Raw genomic sequence first — 23076 nt, 5'->3', positions numbered from 1 at the left:
CATTTGGGCATGCATGATACATGTAGTACCATTCATGAAACGTCTCCCAGGTATCGTGCCATAGAAACGGCACGCCTGAGCTTGGAGGCCGATCATATTACAAGAAGAAGGAAATGAGAGGAAGAAGTTTTAATGGGTGTGGAAATGAAACCTGGGACCATGGACAAATACCTGTGTTGGCAATAGCCTTGAGAGGCATTGACCTCTCTCCTTGGGCAATTCCATACAGAGAAATCTCATAAAGCGTGCCAGGAGACAAGCCTTCCAGGTCAGCACGGTGGGCATCTCCTGGAATCGTTATCTGATTAAGCTTGTCAGGCTCTGTCATGTCTTTCAGCTCTACAAGGAAGCTATCAAAGGTTCTGCCAGAAACTTCCCAAGACAGGCCCAGGCTAGTATGGGTCACCTTTGTGACATTGAGGTCCCCAGTGAGCTCCGAGCTGGAACTCACAGGCTCTGTCCCAGACTGCCACAACACAGCCTCTGTTGGTGGCAGTTCTGTTTTAAGAGAAACATGAGGGGTGACTGTTGGGTGGCTCAGCCAGCTGGGAGCTAAAGTCTTAGCACTCATGTCTGTCACTGGGCCTGCATCCACCGACGCTGGAGTGGGCTTGGACACTAGACAAAAGTACATTCAAACATGTTAATCAGTAGCTTCTGTGGGAAGAAGACAAAGAGGAAATCAGGTTAACTGCAGAAAAACGCTGCATTGTTTGTCGTTTTCAGAAAACTAGGGGAAGAAACAAGCAACGTTGTTTACATGAGACAGGAACAAACGAAAGCTTCAAGATTGTGGATTGAAGTGAGGCGAGCAGAGCTCCCTTTCCAAGAGTCATCGCTCAAGTCTGCAACTGTTTCATGCAAAAATCGTTCAGGAAGTCACTCAGCCTCATGTGTTTTGAGTTGTTCACGACATCTCTTCAATGAAGAATACAAGAAAATGGACAGAAGTACCTCTCTGTGACCTGAGATCAGAACATGTGCAGCATTCCCTCTTCAGTAATGAAACAGGTCTTGGGAACGACCCAGTTTACACTGCAACACCTATCGTCCCGTAGGGGACACCCTCATGCTGCTAATTCATCTGCTCCAGTAGCGTGGGCATTAATGGCCCTGAGCAAGCCATTAATTTTTTGAAGGTTCCGTATAGTCTGCCTGAGCAGAATGTACACAGTACACTTCAAAATCATGATGAAGCCATGCAATGCGATGCAACCTTAATCTGAACACCCGAGCAGTGTTTGCATTCATGCGAGAGGCAGGTAGCACAAGATGCACAAATAGGCTACCATTATCCTCTTCTGATGCACACTCAAGTGGTAAATGGTATGTAAATGGAATGGCAAACAATGAGCATGAAATAAATGAACTATGTTGGCCTCAGCCTCCAGAAGCGAATAGTTGCTTATAATAGCTGTAATGGGGGAGGATAACGATGCAGGAAATTAGTTCTAATTTTATACGAGGGCTTCATTATATTCCATCGCAGCTGAATCTAAAGCAATTTTGCTAATTGAGGCTCTTACTATGAAGCATACCAGCTCCATTCTGATATGCGAGTACAGAAAAACCCATCCATCCATTACTGAAAACCCTCTTATTACTGGTGAGGGTTGTGGCAACCTGGAGCCCATCGTGGAGGCACAGGGCACAAAGGAGAACTACACCCTGGACAGGACGCTCGTCGTTCACATGGGATGTATGGGACAATTTACAGGTGCTAAGAAACCTAATTAGGGGGCTTTAAAAGGGTGACAGAAACATACAATTATGGGGGACAATATGCAAACTCGCAGGGAAAGTGCCCCAGTCTGGAAATGAACTGGAAATGAGGACCCAAGAGCTGTGAGGCAACAGCGACTCCAACCACGACCCACCAAATGTCACCCTACAGCAGTTTTCAGCTTTTCTTGTGAATGTCTTTTATTTCAATGTCTACTGTACATCCTTCGCAGAGTATGGTCCCTTGTGATGGCGCCACACTGTCCCATGACCAGTAAGTGTTTTCTTAGATGACAGCGTCTAGCTACTAACTGCATAACTCTCTTAACCAGATTTACACTTTTTTTTTACGTTTCTGAAGTACAGAACTGGAGCCTGAAATTGTTAGTTCTTCACTTGCTACTGTACTGCTGTAGTCAAGGAAGAGGTTGGTGCTCTCCCATTTTCAACCATGACTAAGCAACTTTCTCTGGTTGTCCAGGCCTGGCCTTTCCAGCATGCATATGGAGATGTGATGAGGTGATGGGGTGATGATGATGGGGTGAATCTTCTTGGGCATGCAAACCACAGATTCTCTCTGGTCATGCCATGCTCCTACTCTAATAAGTATGAGAGCATGAACAAAATAATGGATTCATAACATGAGCATGCAAACCCCTTTACTGCTTGGCACACTTTGAACTGTGAGATGTATGACTTTGTGAGATTACAAAAATGCACCCTTTTTCCTGGCTGCTAAGATTCTATTAACTGTCTTTTTGAAAGAAAGAAAAGAGCTCAGGACAGAGGAAGAAGATATGCTGGCTGTCTTGCAGCCTAAATAATATATACCTGTAACAGCAACTGCTTCAAGAGGCGAGGATCTCTGGCTAGCGGTTACTCCATAAAGCTTTACTCGATACTCTGTGGCTGCCCTCAAGCCACGGATTACAGTGCCTGTAGAATCTCCAGGGAGAAGGGTCTCCAACTTTTCCCATAATCCCACTGTGTCTCTACATTCTACAACGTAACTATCATACTCATTGTATGCCTCTGTGTCCCAAGAGAGATGAAATCCATCTGCTGTTACGCCCCAAACTTTCAGGGCCCCGATCTCATCCTCGCGCCCCATCCCAGAGAATTCGGGATCTGTGTTGTCTAGAGGCATAAAGCTAAAAACATTGTCCTCAGAAATTTGTGGTGTTGTGAGCTCTAGGATACTGTCAGCTAAATAGAATGTGAACGAAGCTACAAAAAAACACAAACAAACAACAAATTAAATTGAAAGAGAAGCTTGGTAGATTGGAACTTGTCCTGCTTACTATGGGCAAGGTCAGACTCCTGGTTACATGTCTGTGAGTCGCTGAAATAAAAGATTCTCTGGATTTATAGCTGGTAGAAAGCATTTTCTTTCTTTCAGCTCACTGCAACACATTAGCTCAAACAAACTATTACAATTCCTTAAATTAAGGATTCGCTAAAGTGGGTTTTTGCCTTTGGAGTAAATTGTGCATCACTGGCTCAATGGCTGGACATACAATGAACAATTAAGAAGACCTTTTTGCAGGCCAGTTCTTCATAATACAGTATGAGTCCTTAGCCTTCACTCAACCAGGAGGTTATATCAATGCTCGGGCAATTTAAGGGGGCAATAAGAAGAGGAAAGTGAACCAGTGCAAACAAAGTACTTCCAGATTAAAAATTGCATTATTTCAACATAAAAGGAAGCAAACAGGTATAGTTTTAGAGATATAGAAGAAGTCTTGAGCATAGAATTAAGGCTCTTCAATAAAAACAATAGTGCTCTACCCCTGGAGGTAACCTGCAAAGTGCATTCCAAGTTTTAAAAACCCAAAGCGATATTTTTTAAACCTCAAGGTACTTGTTCTCCTTTCGCCAGGGCAGAGAGGAGTGAAATCCCATGCTGCAGTTAAACGCCGTTTGAACCATACTCTGAAATGAGCATAAATCTGGAGGGGTTTCCTATTCGGAGCTGCGAGATGTCTCAAAGCACATCCTTGCTGGGCGAAGGCGGCCAGGCGCTGCGGCCGGGCCCCCGGGCCGTCGAGCGGCGGTCCCAGCAACCCCGCGGGGCCGAACACCGTGTTGAGCAGCACTAAGGCCCAAACCAGGAGGGTGCTTTCTCCCTCTTGCACAGTCGCCTATTGTGCCCACAAAACCCAGGCACTGTGTTCGTGCCATGTGGTGCTTAACAATAACGCTCGGGAAAAAGAAAAATAAACAAGCCGGGTTAGAAAAGTCACAGCTTTGAGCTGACATTAACGGGATACGGTATGGAACCAATTTCTTTAACAGTATAATAGTTCATCGTGGTGAAATCAGACAGGAACAGGGGAGAGGGCCACACTGCAACAATTAATGCATGAATGAGCTTTGTGTGCTGCACAGAACAGCTCTATTCTACACACATTTGGCTACGCAGAAAAAAAATCCAGAAAAGGGGATTTGGAGCCAGGACTGCTTCCCCTCATGTCGAATTAATTCTATCCAGTGTGCTTTCCAGGCGTCAGTCCTGAACACAATCTGTGCCGCTACTGATCTGGGTGGGTGGGGATAACTCCGAGGTTTGCTTTGAATGGCAGCTCCTGAGTCTGCCTCACAGCACCCTTGGACTTGGCGGAAGGAGGGCATCCATGTTCTCTAGGAAACTCCAGCAGCCTCCAGGTTGCGTGTTCAGGTTTGGGGAGATTTGAAACCTGGACACAACACCTTTTTATCCCCTCGTCACGTTAAACTGCTTGAGGTGGTATTGATCAGTGGAACTGATGATAAGGATTGTTAATCCATAAAGACAGGCCCAAAGGCACACCACGGCGCTCAAAGCCATTGAAATCCCTTGTGCCTAAGAGCACCACTAACACCAACACAGTGGTGCGCCTTCTCTTCCAAGGAGAGGAAAAAAGGCTTCTACCCCAGAGCTCTTCATCCTGTATGAAAGTTGTGTTTAGTGCACTCTGGAAGGATGAGCTACTGGGAAAACTGATGGGTGGCTGCAAGGCCCAAGGGACACAGAATACACCCCCCCGTCTGCCCGCAGCCAAGCATGATGGCGAGCTGCTCCTGCACCGTGGCGCAGGGCCCTGCACTTACCCGTGGAACCGGTGACAGTGGCTGCCTGGCTGCGCTGCCTGCCCCTCTCCGCGGTCAGCGTGATGGTGTAGCGCATGCCGGGATCCAGGCCGCTCAGGGTGTAGGAGCTGGCGTCGGAGGGCAGCTCCACTTCCTGTCTCTTCCCGTCCGCCGACACGTACACCAGGCGGTAGATGTCGATCTTGGCCAGGGGCCGCCTCCAGCGCAGCAAGAGCGCCCTCTCCGTCGACCCGCTCACCTCCAGGTCCAGGGGCGCATCCAGTTCTGAGGGGTGAGGGGGCACAGGGTCAGCGTACAGGAGGTGCACCCCCAGAGGTGCCTGATCGGGCAACTCAGGTCCTAATTGGCATGGCGCTGTTAATCCCCGTGTGCTGGCTAAAGTTTGCAAAATCTAGCCATTGGAATTTCCTGCTTAATTCAACTGCACAACTGACCAATTTCACTCGATCATACTGCACTTATTTCACTCGAGTGCTTTGCGGCGGAGCCATTCTTTTATAAAACGGCCCTACTTTGGCCTTCCTCAGGCCATTGTACTAAAGCAGCTTTTAGTTATCTATTTTGGGCTTTTCTGAAAAAGGACAAGAGAAGCTTAGACACACAATACATAGACTTCTTACTGACACAGGCCTAGTCCCCGATGTGCTTACCGGTGGCTGCGTTGATGGTAGCGGGCATGCTCTCTCTGTCCTTCTTCACAGCCGTGACACCCAGCCCGTACTCGGTGCCTGGCCTCAGGCCTTGCAAACACAAAAAGGAAAGCTGGTGAAGTCCTAGAAAATGGTACCTTGTAACACGCTGTGCCCGCCGTACCATTCATATAAAAACCGCAACATGATACCTGTTGTGACAAAAATCGGAATCTTTCATTTGCAGCAAGCCATTACAAGCCTGCCTGAAATCCAAATCGAACCGTCCAATGAAAATACGGCACAGCCAAGTGCACTGTGAGTGGATGCACTTCCATGAGCTGTTTGGATCCAAGACGAAGCCGTCAGGTTATTCTCTTAGCAGTGCAATGAGAATTTAAGAGGTGAAGATATGCACCTTCTTATCCAAAAGATTTTCAGTTCGATTTTTTTTCATTCTGCTAATCACAGGACAAGTTGATAGCTCAGGACGAGGTCTGCCTATATAATTCTTACTTCTTAATGGCTGAGGGAGCCATTCCACACTGCAATTAGACTTTCTGCTTAAGGCCTGCGATTTCCTGCACTTATATCATTTATTAACTTACAAGGGTTATTGTGTAGGAGCCTCAAAGCATAAAATTATACTGAATGCACAGCAAAGTCATTATCAGTAAATTCACAAGCGTGACGTTAATTACAGATGATAACATGACAAAAACGTGAGGTGAGTAGCAAAGCTTTTAAAGTTATTAGCTGAATGACCCTGCAGTGTTCTTGACAGGAACAAAGAAGAGAGTCAGACAAAGAAACTATTAACATTTAAAAATATCTTTCTTAGACGGAATAATCTGTGCATGCGTACAAAAGCACCGGCTATAAAGTGAGAAGCGCAGAAGAAATGTCAATTCTTATTGCTGTTCACAGCCTTTCCAGGTCTCTCTGAAACAAGGAGGAAAGGGCAGAAGAGCCTCCGTTAAACAGCTCCAACCTTCTCTCCTATCGCACCGCTAGAAACCAGAACTTCTGCTGCGTCACGGAAATAAAAACTACAAACAAGAAGACAGAGACCCGCTGTGACACATTATGAGCTTGCAGTTTAAAATGTAGGCATTTGGCAAAACATTCAATTAGAACCACACATCCAAAACGCGTGCTTTCACGGCACCTGATCCATTCACGTAAAGCAACAAAAGTCCTATATTGTGAAAAACTGTAACTCTTACAGAACAGTTAAAAGCTGCCAATTATTCAAGAAGAAAGAAAAGGTTTCTGTTCTATTAAGGGAGCTAAAGACGGAAAGCAGAGACTAGCGGGGAACAAATTCAGACATCTGTTAATGGAATCCAACCATTACAGCAGGGTGGTCCAAGTCCAGTCCTGGAGGACCAGTGTGTCTGCAGATCTTCATGCCAACTCAGCTCTAAATGACCTAAATAACCTCTTTGTTGGCTGGATTGGGCCAATTTACCAGCTCTTCAGGTGTCACGGATTTAAACAGACCTAGAAAACCCACAGACACATCGGTCTCCAGGAGCTGAGCTGGACCACCCTGACAAAGCGCCTCACTTCAGGCGAAAGAGAAGGTAGTACGAAGCTGCTTCCATCACTTTGACCGTTCGGGAGCCCCCACTGCTGCACAGACTGGACACAGCCCGGGGTCTGCTGGCCCCATACCAGTGAGGGTGGTCCTGGTGGTGCTTTGCCGGCCCCTGGGCACGGTGATCTCCACGTGCTCTCCGCCGGAGATGGGGGCGTACTTGATCCGGTAGCTGTTCACGTTGGCCTTGCTGTTCCTCCACTCCAGAGTGATGCTGTTGTCAGTCTGGGAAATGGCCTGCAGATTTTTGGGGGCATCCAGATCTGGCGCACAGAAAAAGGGGGGTTCAAAAATGAGCTCTACGCCTGACAAAGAGCATGATCGTTCACTTTTACATCTGCATCGATCTACAAAGAAAACACTGGTAATTATAGGAAATCGAATTTCTCATACTTTCTAGGAATATCCTTGCTGAAATATCTGGACTAAACCAACTGCTAAAGACACACAAAAGGAACCAGTCAGCAGCAGAAGCAATGTTGCTACCCACTGTGACAAAGAAATGAGAAACGCTGCGTCCTCAAATCTAGATGTCAAGCATTATAGAGAGCAATCTGAACGAGCTGGACCGTGATAAAAGACCTCTTGTCAATTTATATTGCTGGTCTGACTGCCAACTAGAAGGAAACGCCTACAATGCACAACAATGCACATTCATCAGGTCGCTCGCAGATTTCATTACCAAAATGTTACAAAGTGCATTTCAGTGTGCCTAAAGAACAGGGAAGGCAGAAAAATCCAGTTCTGGGTGACCTTCAGTGACCTGCTTACTTTTTTGTTCCCTTAAAAAAGGAGCATTTCTCACAGGGTCTCAACACAGTCCAGCTACTGCGCTTTGGGTCCAGCCAGTTTTTCAATCATCGACCTTTCAACTCAAACCCTTTCCGAAGGCATAACGAGTTTCTGATCGTTGGCCGGCTGTGCCTCTTGCTACTGTGTCTTGATGGAGACTCGGCCCAGTGGCGCTGCCTCACCCGTGGTGAACGTCTCCGAGACCGGGTCGCTCCGCATGTCTCCGCGCCGGGACACCAGCGACACCTCGTACTCCGTGTCCGGTTTCAGGTTGCCCACGTTGTACTGGGAGTCCGCGGAGGAGAGCTCCACGGTGGTTCTGTCCGAGAGCTGCGAGCCGGGCCCGTAGGACAGGGTGACACCGTCCACCTGAGCCACCGGCTTGAACCAGGTGATGAAGGCCGTGGAGTCGGTCACATCGCGCACCTCCACCTGGCTCGGGGCGTCGATCTCTGCGAGGCAGAATAAACCAGGGGAGCTGAGAGGGTGCGCCCACAGAACCAGCAAGGTGGCCCTCCTACAGTTCCCCCTGAACTCATCTGAAACCCTGAAGCAGTTCCCCATTCCTCACTCCTGCTGCTGGGCTGCTGGCGCAGAGTGTCAGCCAGGAGGAGGCTGCTCTTCACTGGGGATAAAGTTGGTCCCCTCCTACATACGGGAACACCACAGAAATAAAATGATGCAACTATGAAATCACACACCGCAGCATCAGAACAATTTCAGACTTCACGGTGGATGGAGTTAAATCCAGGGCCACTCAGGCTGCAGCCTGTCTGATCCACTTCATTGCTAAATTTTAAGTCAACCACCTCCTTAATTGTTTAATTGACAACCAGAAGGATTAGTTAAACAATTAAAGAGCATACTGAGGACATCCTAGTTTAAACAAAATGAATACTGCCGAGGCATTACAGATAGACCACAGGAACATTAGGCTACACTATGGAGGTCACACATGTATGGAGGATGCACAAGCTAAATGAATCACAGGGCAGGGAACACATGCCACCTTCAGTGCAAGACAGATAAACTTGCTGTGCTGTCCTCATCTGAAGTTCAGGTCCACTGCGTATTTTTAGGTGGTAATGGTTGTCATTCCCCTACAGACCCTCTGCAGTTTCTACTGATTTCCTCAGTACTCACTGCAGTATACACGTCAAAGAGGGAGGTTGTAAAACAGAAACAAAGTGATGAATGGAAGGCTAGAGGCTGGGGGAAGTGGTCTCCATTATCTGGAAATGCCAGACCCATATTAACATGTGATGAGGGATGTCTTCCCGCCCTTTGTGGAGCTGCTGCACTGCTGCGTGAGCACTAGCTCAGTGGGAGCACTGAGAAGTGACAGCGGATGTCAAAGACACGCACACATCTTCAGTAACCTCTCTGAATGTTTGCCGTCTCACTTGCTACGTGTGTTGAGTCATCACTTTGTAAATCAATGCCTTCGTTTATGATTTCATCTAACAGGGGAGTGTTTGAGGCATATACATTTTGTGTATAATTCAGTATGTGTCCCAAGTATACGAGGCAACCCTGGCCATCATATCAAGCAATAAAAGTTGGAGTGGGAAGTGGCAGGGTCTGGAGAAGAAGGGGGGGGGGATATTCCCGTCGGAGTGGGAGGGGGAGTCTCTTACTAGTGACGACATTCTTGGAGGCTCCGGGGCCGCGGGTGCCGTTCTTCACGATGTGGAGAGTGACCTCATACTCCTGCCCCGGCCCCAGACCGGACTGTGTGTAGCTCGTCTCCGGTCTCGTCAGGGTGTTGGAAATCCCGCCGTTCTCTTCCTTCTGCAAAATGTCAAAAGGGCAGTGTCTACAGTCAACAGCTTCACTGGTGTTGGACTTGCTCCTCTGCAAAGGCTAGACAGGGACAATTCCACCACAGCATATGATGGTTAAATGATGACCCATGTTATAAACATCCCACTGAAAACCATGGGGACACATCAGTGGAGGATAATAGAGGTCAGAACAAATAGCTTCTGGAAAACAGCAGTTAGATAATGATAATGAGACATAAGTCAGAGGAAAATCATTTAAAAATCATTTAAAATTCCAAAGTCTGACTGGAACAGGACCTGACATATTTTGGAAATGCTCAGCAGTGGTTTTGAAATAAAAAAGCTGGCATTAAACATGCTGTAAAATGGAATGGCCACCGAACTGTGACGCCCTTCCAATTTCCCTTGCATATATAAAAAAAAACAGTCTGGCAACGATGGATCGTGCAAGGTGCAAAAGGCTCTTTCATTCATGCGCGAATAATGCAGATCTTTGGAATTTATTCAGGAGCCATAAACCGAGTTTAGAGTAGAAGAGAGTCTAACACCAATAAAAGCTGGTATGCAAGTCCTGGCTCATGGATCTTCTCTTTGTTTATTTAACTGCTCCCAAAGTTTCCCTTAATGAAAGCCCTGCAAAAACAATAAGGAGGCTCCAGATTTTATGGACATCAGGATCATCGCCAGGAGTTACTCGGTAGTTGATGTTAGGAAGCTCTGTTCCATCGGGGCTTTCACAGACGCCGCACGCTTGCGCAACAGCCCTCGAGGTCTGTTTCCCCAGACACGGCTGCACTCGTGGCTCCTACGGAGGGCAGGGGGAGCTCACCGTGTTTCTGAAGATGAGGTTCCAGCCATCGAAGGAGATGTCCAGGGGATCCCACTGCACCTCCACGGAGGTCTCCCGCACCGACTTGAACTTCAGTCCCTCGGGCTCTGGGAGGTCTGCAGGAGACACAGGGGAGCACCCCATGAGCCCCTGACTGTCGCCCGTGTGCGAACTGCCTGGATTACGAGCTGATCTATGCTACGATAAAGGTCAAGAAGCAGACCTCCACGCACCAAGAGAAAATGCATAAAAGCTTCAGTAACTAACAAAACAATGCTCAGAATTACACCACACCCCCTTATTCTCGCTACAAAGCCTGCAGGACAGTTTTCACCTCCTTTTTTAAACACTAAATGAATGGGTTATACAGTTTGACCTTGTTGACGTGGACATGTTACAAACGCAGGCCTGAGCCTGGAAGTGGCCCGGCTGCGTCATGACGTACGTGTGGCAACGCGGGCACTGACGGGGATGCTCCTCTTGTTGTTGAGGACGGCGTAGACGTTGACCAGGTACTCCACGCCAGGCTCCAGCTCGCGGATGGTCGCAGCACGCTTGTCTCCCGGCACACGGAAGTCCAGCTCCAGGCCTCCGGGGGAGGTGGGGATGTAGGTGATGAGGTACTCAGTCACGCTCATCTCGTTGGCCCAGGTCAAGTTGACGGTCTCAGGGGTCACCTCCGTCACGGTCAGATCCTTAGGTGGGGACACTGCCAACAGAACAGAACACCTGATTAGCGGAGAATTTCATTAAGGATATTCAGACTCACAATTCATTATCATTTATGTCCTTTTTTCCACATCTCCACCCAGACCTGTTTAAAATTTAAAACCGCAAAGAGACTCTACACCATGGAACTAAGTTTGCTAAATATTTTTCCTGATGTACTCTTATGGCAGTAATTACGAGTTTGCAAAACTATTCCTTTCAACAATCCCCAGTTTAATAACTGCACATAAGCTACAAAACTTTCCAGCCTCTAAATACAGCGAAATAGATAGTCATCCTAGAAGAGTTTTGAAGATTGCTTTTGGGAAAAAAAATACGCCAGAAAAGAACAAAGACGCATTTCACCAGGGACTCCTTAATGGCAATCGAGGGTTCGGGCTCCATTTTTAAAATCCTGGTATGATTTGTCAATTATGTGTCTTTTCCCAAAAGAAAGAAGTATGAGCAGGAAAAATATGCTTTTCTCTTTCAGAAGGTAAGTCAGTTGAGAACAAACTCTCATTCATAATGACAACCTGGAGACCCCGTCTTGCAGCTGGGCATTTCACTACAGCAGGGCTCAAACCCAGAACCCGCTACGCTGGAGCCCTGATTCCTAACCTCTATTCCACTTTGCTGCCATGTCATGTCTTTCAGCAGGTCATGGGTACAAAGCTAGTTACTTCAACCTTTAACGTTCCTACATCCCAGTTTAGTGTGAATCATTTTCACCTCAGGGCTGAGTTCCTTGAAGCTGCAGAAACCCATTTTCTAGGCAGGGAAAATGACTCTGAAGCACATGTGGGCTGCAGTTATCATGACTGTGCCCAAAGTCCAGCTAATTAAAGAGCCTGGGTGCCTACTGCATCATTAGTGTACACAAGAACTCAATTATGAGGTGTGCTACCATGTGCAATGTCTTCACCATTTCTCTATATGATTGCTTTCCAGAAGAGGATTTCATAACCGTCACCGCCTTGTCTTAAAAGGTCTGCCATTTCTGCTTGGTGTTTAACAAAAAAGGGCTGGGCTGGAAAAAATTCACTTAAATAAATAAAAAATGGAAACAGTAATAAACATACAAACGACATGAAAAAAGACTGTTTTAAACTCTGTTTATAAGGAGAGCAGTTGTCGATTTGATCCGGAAATTCATTTTTTAATTCGGGTATAGAAAGATTTTCAAATTGGGAGTAAAATAACATTAACATTCTTGAGTGCAAAATTCAAGTATCGTTTTACTGGTAACTAACATTACAACAGGATACCCTGCTACGCTGCTGTGAACTAACACTTCAAAAGGCAAAAATTTGGGCCACATTATTCGCTGATTTCGACATTTAAGTCCTTTTTAAAAACCTGGGTAAATCAAGGTTTAAAAACTTAAAACCCAAGTGATTGAGACGGATGGAAGAGCTGAGGGAAAGTTATTCCAATACCCAGCAAACAAGCCCCACTTCTAAGATACAGCACGACTGACCCTTCCCGCCTCAAGCGTATTGTTGTTACGGCACAGAAAGGCTGTTTCAGGTGCCTGGCAGAACGAAACGTTTCTTCCTTGGAAAGAAGACAGGAAGGCCCAAGAGGACCGTCTCTGCCTTTGAGCTCAAGCTGGATAAATGAGTTTTCAAGAAGTCTTCAAAGCAAAAGAAAAAAATGACAACGTGGACATCTTAATTTTGGAAGTGCAGTGCCACTGATGTGAAGTGGAAAAACTGTGTCATTTTAAAATACCTTCAACTGAAGAGGTGATTCATTTACAATGCCATAACAGCACGACCCACAGCTGGAGTCCAATTTTTCTACCAACGGTATCTGCATGAGGAACTGTGTCTTTAAGGAATATTGAGAAGCTGACCTTCAGAGCAGTCTTCGCCGATGTAGCCCTCGTCGCAGACGCACTGCCCGTTGACACAGCGCCCCCTGTCGTTGCAGTTATTGGGGCACCCCAGCTCGCCACAGTCTTCACCCACGAAGCCCTCGTCACAGACGCACTGCCCGTTGACACAGCGCCCCCTGTCGTTGCAGTTATCGGGGCACCCCAGCTCGCCACAGTCTTCGCCCACGAAGCCCTCGTCACAGACGCACTGCCCGTTGACACAGCGCCCCCTGTCGTTGCAGTTATTGGGGCACCCCAGCTCGCCACAGTCTTCGCCCACGAAGCCCTCGTCGCAGACGCACTGCCCGTTGACGCAGCGCCCCCTGTCATTGCAGTTATTGGGGCACCCCAGCTCGCCGCAGTCTTCGCCCACAAAGCCCTCGTCGCAGACGCACTGCCCGTTGACACAGCGCCCCCTGTCGTTGCAGTTGGCAGGGCAGGTGAGCTCAGAGCAGTCCAGCCCCGTGTAGCCCTCGTTGCAGACGCAGCGCCCGTCCAGGCAGACGCCCCTCTCCAGGCAGTCGTTGGGGCAGGTCTTCTGGCCGCAGTCGTCTCCGGCGAAGCCCTCGTCGCACACGCAGAGGCCGTCGACGCAGCGCCCGCGGCCCCGGCAGTCCCCGGGGCAGGTCAGCTCGCTGCAGTCCTCCCCGGTGAACCCGGCGAAGCAGGCGCACTTCCCGTCCACGCAGTCCCCCCGGCCGAAGCAGTCGTTGGGGCAGGTCTTCAGGCTGCAGTCCTCCCCGGCGAAGCCCTCGTCGCAGACACACTGGCCGTTGACGCAGCGCCCGCGGTCCAGGCAGTTGTTGGGGCAGGAGAGCTCGCCGCAGTCCTCCCCCGTGAAGCCCACGTCGCAGACGCACTGCCCGTTGACGCAGCGCCCCCTGTCGTTGCAGTTGCTGGGGCACGCCAGCTCGCCGCAGTCCTCGCCCACGAAGCCCTCGTCGCAGACGCACTGCCCGTTGACGCAGCGCCCGCGGCCGCGGCAGTCGTTGGGGCAGGTGAGCTCGCCGCAGTCCTCGCCGGCGTAGCCCGCGCTGCAGACGCACTGCCCGTCCACGCAGTAGCCGCGGCTGTTGCAGTTCCCGGGGCAGGTCAGCTCGCCGCAGTCCTCCCCCGTGAAGCCCTCGTCGCAGAAGCAGACGCCGTCGACGCAGCGGCCCCGGTCGTAGCAGTCGTTGGGGCAGATGAGCTCGGAGCAGTCTTCGCCCGTGAAGCCCTCGTCGCACACGCACTCGTCGTCCACGCAGCGGCCCCGGCCCAGGCAGTTGTTGAGGCAGCGGGTCTGGGAGCAGTCCTCCCCGGTGTAGCCCTCCGCACAGATGCAGACCCCGTCCACGCACTGCCCGTGCTCGCCGCAGTCCACGGTGCACAGCTCCACCCCGCAGTCTTCGCCCGTGTAGCCCTCGAAGCACACGCACACGCCGTCCACGCAGCGGCCCTGGTCCTGGCAGTCGCCGGGACACTCCGGCTCCGTGCAGTTGGGGCCCTTCCAGCCCGGCTCACACAAACAGCTACAGGTGTCCGTGCTGTAGTTGCCATGGCCGTTGCAGTACGGCTTCACGTCCACGAGACCTGCGGGCAACAGGGCAAGAGGTTATTCACCCGCAGGACACAGGGGGCACGTTTCTCAGCTCACAAGGAGTAACTGTTAGATGCTTTGAGGGATGTCTGTTGAGAACAGGGCGGAGCGGTGGCTCTGTGGCTCAGGAAGGTTGGCGGTTCGTATCCCGCAGCCGGCAGAGGAATCCTACTCTGTTGGGCCCCTGAGCAAGGACCTTAACCCCAGCTGCTCCAGGGGCGCCATATAAATGGCTGACCCTGCGCTCTGACCCCCAGCTTCTCTCCCTGTCTGTGTGTCTCATGGAGAGCAAGCTGGGGTAATTGTATTTGGCCAATAAAGTGATTTTATCTTATCTAAGTTGGGCACAAGAGGCACTGGGTTAAGGTTTTCTGATCAACAACCTGTCCATAGGAGAGGCAGTTGTTGGGGCAGGAGAAGAGGAGGGGCAAGTCAGGACCTCCAAGCAAGGAGAGAAATTAACCAAGGTGCAGCTGCTCAGGTGGAGAGGGGATGTAGGAAGGATGCATTAAGACCAATGCAAGGGAGAGAGAGGGGTGCCGTATAATATTAATAGCTTTTCAGGTAGTGACGTCATGGAGGACTACAAGCTACAGCATCAAACAAAGGTGAAAGGGAACCTGCGGAACAGGCCTTTGCAATGCCAGAGACAGTTCTGCCCAAACCTACAAATGTCAACTTTAACTTACATAAAAGGCCTCTGTCATCAAGCACTGTCTTGCAAAGCATGAAACAAAGGCTGCAAGTTATAGCAAAAAAAACGTATATCCTTGTGATGATAAGAGATTAAAGCATGGCAGGCGAGACCTTCTTGCAAGACGCAGGTTTGCAAAACGATTCAAAGTGAAAGCATGGCGGCGTGCAAACAGGCAGGGCCCTGACGACTGAGGATCGTCTTCAGGCCTGCAGGACGCTGGCTGCTCCTACCTGTGGCCGGGGCACCGCAGCAGCCAGCCCCACTGCCGCACTGCTCCCTCAGCTGGGACACCTGCCCTTCCAGCAGCTCCAGGCGGCTCAGGAGGTCCTTGATGTCCGGGGCATTGGCACAGCCGCAGGCCTGGCGGGGGATATTGATGCGATGGGTGAAGACTATCTGGTTGTCCCCGTCCACAGTGTGCTCGGTGGCGTGGACATCCGAGGGGGCTTTGGGCTTGAGCTCCGTTCCTCCCGGGGAGTCGAGGTCTACCAAGCACATGGAGCCCATGGGGACATTGATGTTGTAGACGTGGTTAAAGACAACGGGCTGGTCTGGGCTCGGGAGAGTGACGTTCTCCACTCTGGGAGATGCCAGGACCTCTCTCCTGTGCCGAATCACTTTCTTGATCAGCCCTGCATCTGCAAGATGAAGCACGGAGACTGCAGCCAGGCAGACCAGGACAAAGCCTTGGAGCCTCATGCTTTCCCGTCAGCGTCTGGTCCTTTCCTCAAACGTCCTGCACAGTGCAGTCGAACAGGACGGTGCCAAGTGCTTCAGAGACGAGGGCAGGGGAGTGGGCGCACCTGTCCTGTACGGAGCGGAAACAAAAACAGAGTGAGAAAAGAAGCCACAGTTATGATTAGATTAGAAGAGAAGCCCTAAAAGATAAGAAGTGGGGCATTTAATAAACCTGGTTCCAAACAGGACTGGATTAAAGATACAGCAGGTGATTACAGAGTAGTAAAACCAAAGCTCTCACCATTGTGTACCTGGTGACCTGGTCAACACAGTCAGTGCACCTATTTATTGGGGGGGGTAGGGGGGAAGGGACTTGGGAATGCAACTGATACAAACAATTGTTTCCCGTCTGTTTCCCAAGCACGAGAGTGACCAGGTGAATGTTCCTTTTTTTCCCCCACAGATTATGGCTCTTAATCTGGGAAAGAATGCATCTCTCTGTCTGTGAAATATTTGTGCGGGTGTCTTTCATAGGGTCCAGTCTTTTACAGAATGCATGCAACACCTGGACTAACAAACCTCCTCTGTCCTGGCTGTCCAGGTTCGAAGACAGAGCTGACAGTTTAATGCCCTGCTGATGATTGACAACTAATCTGCAGTTTCTGTTGTCCTCTTTGTAAATTTGTACATGCAGAAAAAGCAATTCTCTTAACGTGCCTCAGACACCCAGCTCTTTTTCGCTAGCTGCTAATAAGCTATAGGAGGGAAACTTTTCCCATGCAAGCTTGGAAAGAAATATTGCCTGAGAAAATAGAGTGCAATAAACAAACAATCTGGAAAGGGAAACAACTGCAAAACATGTTTTTTCTTTGATCTTGATGCTAAACACATTTCTATCTGCACAGCAAAGTTCTCCACTGCGTGGATGTCAGGAAACAGCGTAAAAATGTTTTAGAAAAAAGATGGGTATAGCAGATAATGAGAAGGAGGTCACTCTCCCCCAAACGTAAAATAGTGCTTGCGTAAGTATTGAAACTGCCACTGCTACTTGCTTTATTGCAGGAGGAAAAAATGACAAGCTTGAAACTGGGTTAGGAGATCATATATATATATATGCACAACCTTAGAGCCTGCATACTGGTCCCGCTTGTGAGGGAGATCAGTCTTTCCAAAGGGATTGTAAAAGGGATGCTGGAACTTCTAAACTCTTTAGCGACTGTACAAGCTGGAGGGGAGTGGCCACTCCTTCTCCATGTGGATGTGCGATACGGCCCAAACGGACAGGCTTCTCAACGCCACTCACCACGGTGTCACCTCACACTCTCGTCATGCCGCCCGCCCGCAGACACACACACACACACACCGCCTGTCAGCGCCGATGGGATAACTGCACCTGGATTCCCCCTGCAACATCGCGGCACCACGCCCGTGTGCGCCGAGCCAACACGTCAACCAGAAAACACCTGTGCACGGCTGGAGAACCAGCAACGGCAGAAAAAAAAAAAACTACAAACAACAATCACTAAATTGATTATTTTTGGGAGAATTCTTAAAAACAACCTCCTTTCATCCAAAATGTCACCAGTTTTCTAAAGAGTCTAAAGAGGATCTTAGGCTCCAGGAAGTGTGGAATCGGTTGCCGTTTTTTTTTTAGCAAACTTACTTGCTAAAAGCAAATAGTAAACTAGCGACAGGAAAGAACACTCTTACTCCGTGCTGAGATTTTCCAGAAAAGCTTTATGTAAGGCTCAGTGGCCTTACCCAGTGTCCTAATCCATCTATTCAGGTAATGGATACTGTTGCCTTCTGGATACGTACAGCCCCTAGAGAAAGCCTAGTTTCGGAACTGCTTTCTAAACCCAAGAGCTGAGCAGTGACAGACAGGTCTCACAGGAACAAATGGCAAAAAGAAGGGGGGGGGGAAAGAGCACAAGACTGTGTGTGTGACCCATGAGGACCGCCGGCTCTGTGGAGAGCCCTGCAGCTCATGCCAGGGGCGACCCTCAGGCTCGCACGTCGGCAGAAAGGGCCAGGGGCCTCGAGGTGGCAGCTGCAGCGGGACGGCGCATCAATCCCGCGAGGGCAGACTGCCGGGGAGGTGCTGGGGCCTCCTCCCCTGGGGCGCGCGCGAGAAAATCACCGTAGCCCCACACTCCCGTCAGACGGCCGGAAGCCCAGGAATTCGATACACAAAATTACGGGGAAATTGCCTGGAAGTGCGGCCATGATTTCGTTTTGGATGGATGAGCAGATTTTTCATTTCTGCCTGTCACTTCTCAACCAAGTGACAGGAAGGCTCTGAGGGAGCCCAGCCCTTTTCTTTGTGCGCTTGTGTGTTTTTCATTGTACAAAATAAGCTGAATCTGGACTTGCCAATACAACGATTGGAACCCAGCTTAGGTAACACAATCAGGCCCATGACTACTGACTCCTGCAACCAAGTCGGAATTATGTTAGTCATGACATGCAGCCCTGTCCAATTATAAAACAAACGTGTGTTTGTCCGAAAAATAAAGAGTTCAGCCCCTACAATCCAGCCATTAATCAAAAGCACTTTACTAAAACGCGCAACATTTTTCTCTCTTGCGTGGGAAAAATGCAAACAGATCCCTGTAGATTTTTTTGTTGGTTGTGGTGTTTCTTCCAGATGCCTTCAATAACTACACTTCCGAAGCCAAGATAAAATGCTAATGCTGTCACAGAAAGAGTCAAAAAGACCAGACGGAATTTAAATTAGACTGCTGTCTTTTTCTGCGCGCCAGCCTGGGAGACCACAACAAAGAGAGCTGGCACCCCGCTGTCACATGCACGCAGTCATCCTCTCTCCCTGCTCGACAGAGAAGCCCACCTCGCTGGCCTGGGCTTCCACCAGATTCTGACTTCAGCTTTCCCCCTGTACAACCACATCTTCCTAATCCAATGGGAACTTTCCTGGCAGAAAACAATAAGGATTTGCTTTTCCCTTTTGGTTTCTTAGTGTTATTACCAGGGGATTCCACAAGGTCACATGCTAAACTCTCCGGGACTCGAAATAAAATCAAGCCATTTCCTTTGATCACACTGCAATTGCAAAAGCAGTTATGACTGTGTCATAACTTAATTTAAACTGAAGCCCTCCGTAAGTCATTTCAAAAAGTATATTAAAATGGAAGAGACCGACACCTGATCCAGAGAAAATTAGTTAAGACTATTATATATGAGAGAAAAGCACAAGGTTAATTTTGCATCACCCACACAAGGCCATGAAGCAGAACAAAGAGGCTTCAAGCAAGTAAAAAGGACAAACAACGGCCTCATGGCCTTGTGTGCTCCACAGTGACAAAGAGGAGCTCTGAGATACAGGACTCAGATTTTAAAAAATACCAATAGCAGCAGTGATATGTGAAGGGTCTGTTCCGAGAAGGGATGTCTCAAATACATCTTTGTTCTGGGAAGTATAGGTACAGGGTTTTTTAAAAGGGGAACAAATCTATGTAGACATTTTCAGAAGCGGACCACTTCTTGTAACAAGAGGAATGCTTCTGTTTGCTTCTTTTAACAGGGTGAATATGGCTACACACACACACACACACACACACACACACACACACACACACACACCACGTTCCCCTTGAATCTGAGATTACAGGCACTGGAGTCTATTGCAGTTGGCTCTGTAAGCCCATTGTGCTGCCAATATTACTGGTAACATAAAACAAAGACTCCAGTTCTTCAGCTTCAGAGCACTGCCCTGCAAGGTTCGTTTCTCAGCTCAGTGCATCTGACTAATGAATATCCCTTGTCTGTTACTGATCTAATTGGGGTATTCTGAAAGCCCCGACATGCCCAGGAAGTGGACGCATTGGGCAGCCAGTGTCTTGCCAAGCTGCTCTTTTTAAAGGTTGGATGCTTTCCTATGCTCAACGCGCTAGAGGCACTGATGGCAAACAGAGGGCTCTCTCTCTCTCTTTCATTCAAGCTCCTCACCAGGCAAGACGGACGCCTTCATTGTGAAGAAAACAAACCTTCGACTTCCCTGTATACATCCAGAGAGTTCATACGGCATCTTTTGAATTTGAGATCACACACCAGTGATATGGAATGCAGATCAAAAAGTATTTACAGTGCTACTGCAAGCCTAAACATCAATATTGAATATGCAAACTTAGATGAAATGATGTAGTGTTTCTTTTATATAGTTTCTCAGTTGCTCTGCTCAGGAAATTCATAACCCAGGTAAGGACACTGCTGTTGCCCCCTTGAGCAAGGTTCTCCCGTCCATCCAGTTTACCCAACTGGATATCAACATAGCAGGGGGGTGCCCCCTGAGACGGGTTAGTACCCCCCCATCCAAGGTGGAGCCAACTAATTCCCTACAAACCCAATAACCAAGAGTCTTTAACTCTCTCCAGAAATAAAACCTAGTTCAAACAGCACGGGGAAATGATATGCCTATAAAACACACTGCTTTGATGAAAACTAACCAGTAGTAACAATCCTGTGACATTTGCTCCTTTTCACCAGGGGTGGGATGTAGCAACAAAATTAGAAGCATAAACGGGTTTTGATCTGAGAAGTAGCTCTTTATAATACAACTAATGACTGATTTGCTCTCGGTCCTGTCTCTGACCGTCACATAGTTGCTGTAAGGTCGCCCACGAGTCTTTACTGGGTATATAATGCTGGGTAATGCAAGTTTAATTGGATCCTACCAATAGCACCCAATAGTTTGCAGCACATATTGAATAACAGTAAAGTTTTAATGATAGGTTATCCAATTCCCATTGCAATGGCCTTGCTTAGTGTTATTACAGGCATGTCTGGTAGGATCAAATTAGCTTGTTGCTTTGATGGAATAAAACTGTCCCTACTACTGTATCAGAGGTGATTATAGCAATTACAATCAGTCCTTCTTTAATGACTCAGACACTCCACCAAAAATGCTTATCATCCTGTGTAATCTTATTGTTTCCTGCAAATCTTTTTGTACCCCACTGTAGCATTTCACAGTCTCCAAGAGCTCCAGTAAAAGAAAGTTTCAGTATCACATACTTATTTAGACGAACCCTATACTGCAATATGCAGAATATCTTCCGTGTCAGGGTGAATCTTGATGAAGCCTACAGTAATGTCTTATTTGATGGAAGAAGATTCTGCCCCTGTTGAATCTCTGTGGAATGTGACTTCCCGTGGCGGAGTTAGGGAACATACACAGAGGCATGCTGTCACACTTCGCCTCCACAGTTTCAAAGCCAGCAGATTAAATTACACTATCACAGGAAAAAGCAGGAAAAAAACCCACGACAGAAGGGCTCACTCAACACATGATGTGCTGGGGTAGAAAACTCCAAATTAAAAAATGTTAACTACACTGGAGTTCTCATAGTGTTACTGTGCAGACAGAATTCGAAGAAGCTTTCAGTCTCATTGGGCAGATGTGCTTTAGCGGACATTCAAACAGATGCTCCAGGGTCTTCAAGCACAACTGAGGGGTGCGTTCTACTTCATTAGAAAACAGCAGGATGTACGACTGGGCGAGCTCAGAAGAATGAGGTCAAAGATCAAAACACAGGTGAAACCTGCACAGCTGGTAGCTGGCTGGCAATGCAGATCATGCAGAAACCACAAAGACACGAAACCACACGAAAATCTCTGTTAATATCCAAGCACTGTAAAACTGAGCACGAGGATCTTGGGGATTGTCTTTTGAGGTTCTGCCAAGCGTCTCTCCCTGGTTATCTTTAACGATCAGAGCTCTTGCGTGTTGGGCTGGGTAGGTTTCAGTCTGGTGCTGCTAATGTGAGAGCAGTAGAGTGTCTGATCTTCACTGAAGAGTGTGCAAGCAGAAATGTCCATGTAAAGATATACTGTAAACAATCTACAGCACTATCGGTCCACAGTAACTTTTACTGAATGCTAACTGCACTAACTGTCCAGTACAGCCTTATACCAAACATCTAAAATTTCAATGGAAACAGCAGAATTCCAGTTCTCTGTGCCCACAATGACTTTTCCAGCCACTACTTTTCCATTCCCTCCCATATTACAAACAGAAGCTTCTTTTAAATCGCTTCTGCAGGATTCCTGCATGATTGATGACAGGCCTTTTTCGGTGTATTTCATATTTATGAGCAAAAGGGTTGGTGCTCAGTACGAAAGGCACCATGCTGGGGGAAAACCAGGCCCTGAACTAAGAGCTGCAGAGAGGACGTGCGCAGCGCCCAGCAGTCTGGCAGCACATGCGAGGTGTAAAAAGGAGCGGATTAATCTTGCATGTGCAACATGTGATATTGCACCGTTAATCTTGCGTGTGAGGCACGTGACATATCGTTTCAGAACAATATGTCCATCATATAACAGGTACTGCATATCTGACAATCTAAATGAGCCAGAGTAGGTGAGGGGGGTATTTGTAGCTACCCTTGCTTTCAGGATCATGTTTAAATCCGCCACCATGACATGGCGACTATGGTAGAATTCGAACATAGTTCTAACAGAAAACTCAACACCGACAGAGCCCAGATAGAAAGTTACACTGTTTCTCCTTGCATTCAGTAAATAACTCAATTAATTGATGTTGAGCATTTTATATTTGCCTGAAACGAACATACAGAAGAACAGTTTGACAGGTGAGTTTCCAGTCTAAACATCGGGACAGGAGTGGCTATTGGATCTAACAAACAATATATTTTGAAAACAAATTAAACGTCCGCTCTCCCAAAAGAAGGTAAATCTTCTGACGGATTTGGACATCCGGGTGTTTAGGAGAATCATGCCCACCATTGTCTGCTTCATTTAATTTTGCAGACATAGCTTTTAAAGCTCTTCACCCTTGTTAAAAAATATTTTCCATCATCAAAACATAATTGTAAATATTAACCTTGAAAGTGCATGGATTTGTGAGGTCCAAGATAAATAACTGGGAATGCATGCTGCTCTGCGCGTTGAGCAAAAGCAATAAATTGTCCTTGACAAAAACCAGTCTGGCTTGTATACTGTATATCAGAGGAACGGAGCCTCCTCTCCCTTCATAGTAATTATCAAGCTTGCCTAGATTTGTAGGTCACTCGGAACGGGCTGCCTCTGTGCCACGCCATTGAAACTGGGTCG

The 23076-nt window shown here is 48.1% G+C and overlaps 1 protein-coding gene across 11 annotated transcripts in view; it reads right to left on the bottom strand.

Annotated features, from left to right (window-relative positions):
* The window catches only part of LOC148643810 (tenascin-like), a 139568-nt gene that overhangs the window by 21013 nt on the left and 95479 nt on the right, over positions 1 to 23076 (bottom strand). For 9 of the 11 annotated variants that reach the window (XM_088614943.1, XM_088614942.1, XM_088614946.1 and 6 more), the window contains 11 exons: positions 15540 to 16117; positions 13013 to 14605; positions 10892 to 11155; positions 10447 to 10562; positions 9471 to 9624; positions 8016 to 8285; positions 7119 to 7304; positions 5463 to 5552; positions 4813 to 5076; positions 2554 to 2949; positions 172 to 618 (listed from right to left, as the gene is read on the bottom strand). In XM_088614943.1, the coding sequence (XP_088471069.1) occupies positions 172 to 618; positions 2554 to 2949; positions 4813 to 5076; positions 5463 to 5552; positions 7119 to 7304; positions 8016 to 8285; positions 9471 to 9624; positions 10447 to 10562; positions 10892 to 11155; positions 13013 to 14605; positions 15540 to 16008 (4249 nt within the window). In that variant the 5' untranslated portion in view covers positions 16009 to 16117. The remainder of the gene's footprint in view (positions 1 to 171; positions 619 to 2553; positions 2950 to 4812; positions 5077 to 5462; positions 5553 to 7118; positions 7305 to 8015; positions 8286 to 9470; positions 9625 to 10446; positions 10563 to 10891; positions 11156 to 13012; positions 14606 to 15539; positions 16118 to 23076) is intronic. The other 2 variants (XM_088614952.1, XM_088614953.1) reach the window with 1 other exon arrangement.

Source organism: Lepisosteus platostomus, chromosome 21 (genome assembly GCF_059453375.1).
Source record: "Lepisosteus platostomus isolate fLepPlt1 chromosome 21, fLepPlt1.hap1, whole genome shotgun sequence".
Classification (NCBI taxonomy): Eukaryota; Metazoa; Chordata; class Actinopteri; order Semionotiformes; family Lepisosteidae; genus Lepisosteus; species Lepisosteus platostomus.
Note: the sequence above shows the minus strand (reverse complement) of the source record. Positions and strands in the feature narration are given on the sequence as shown.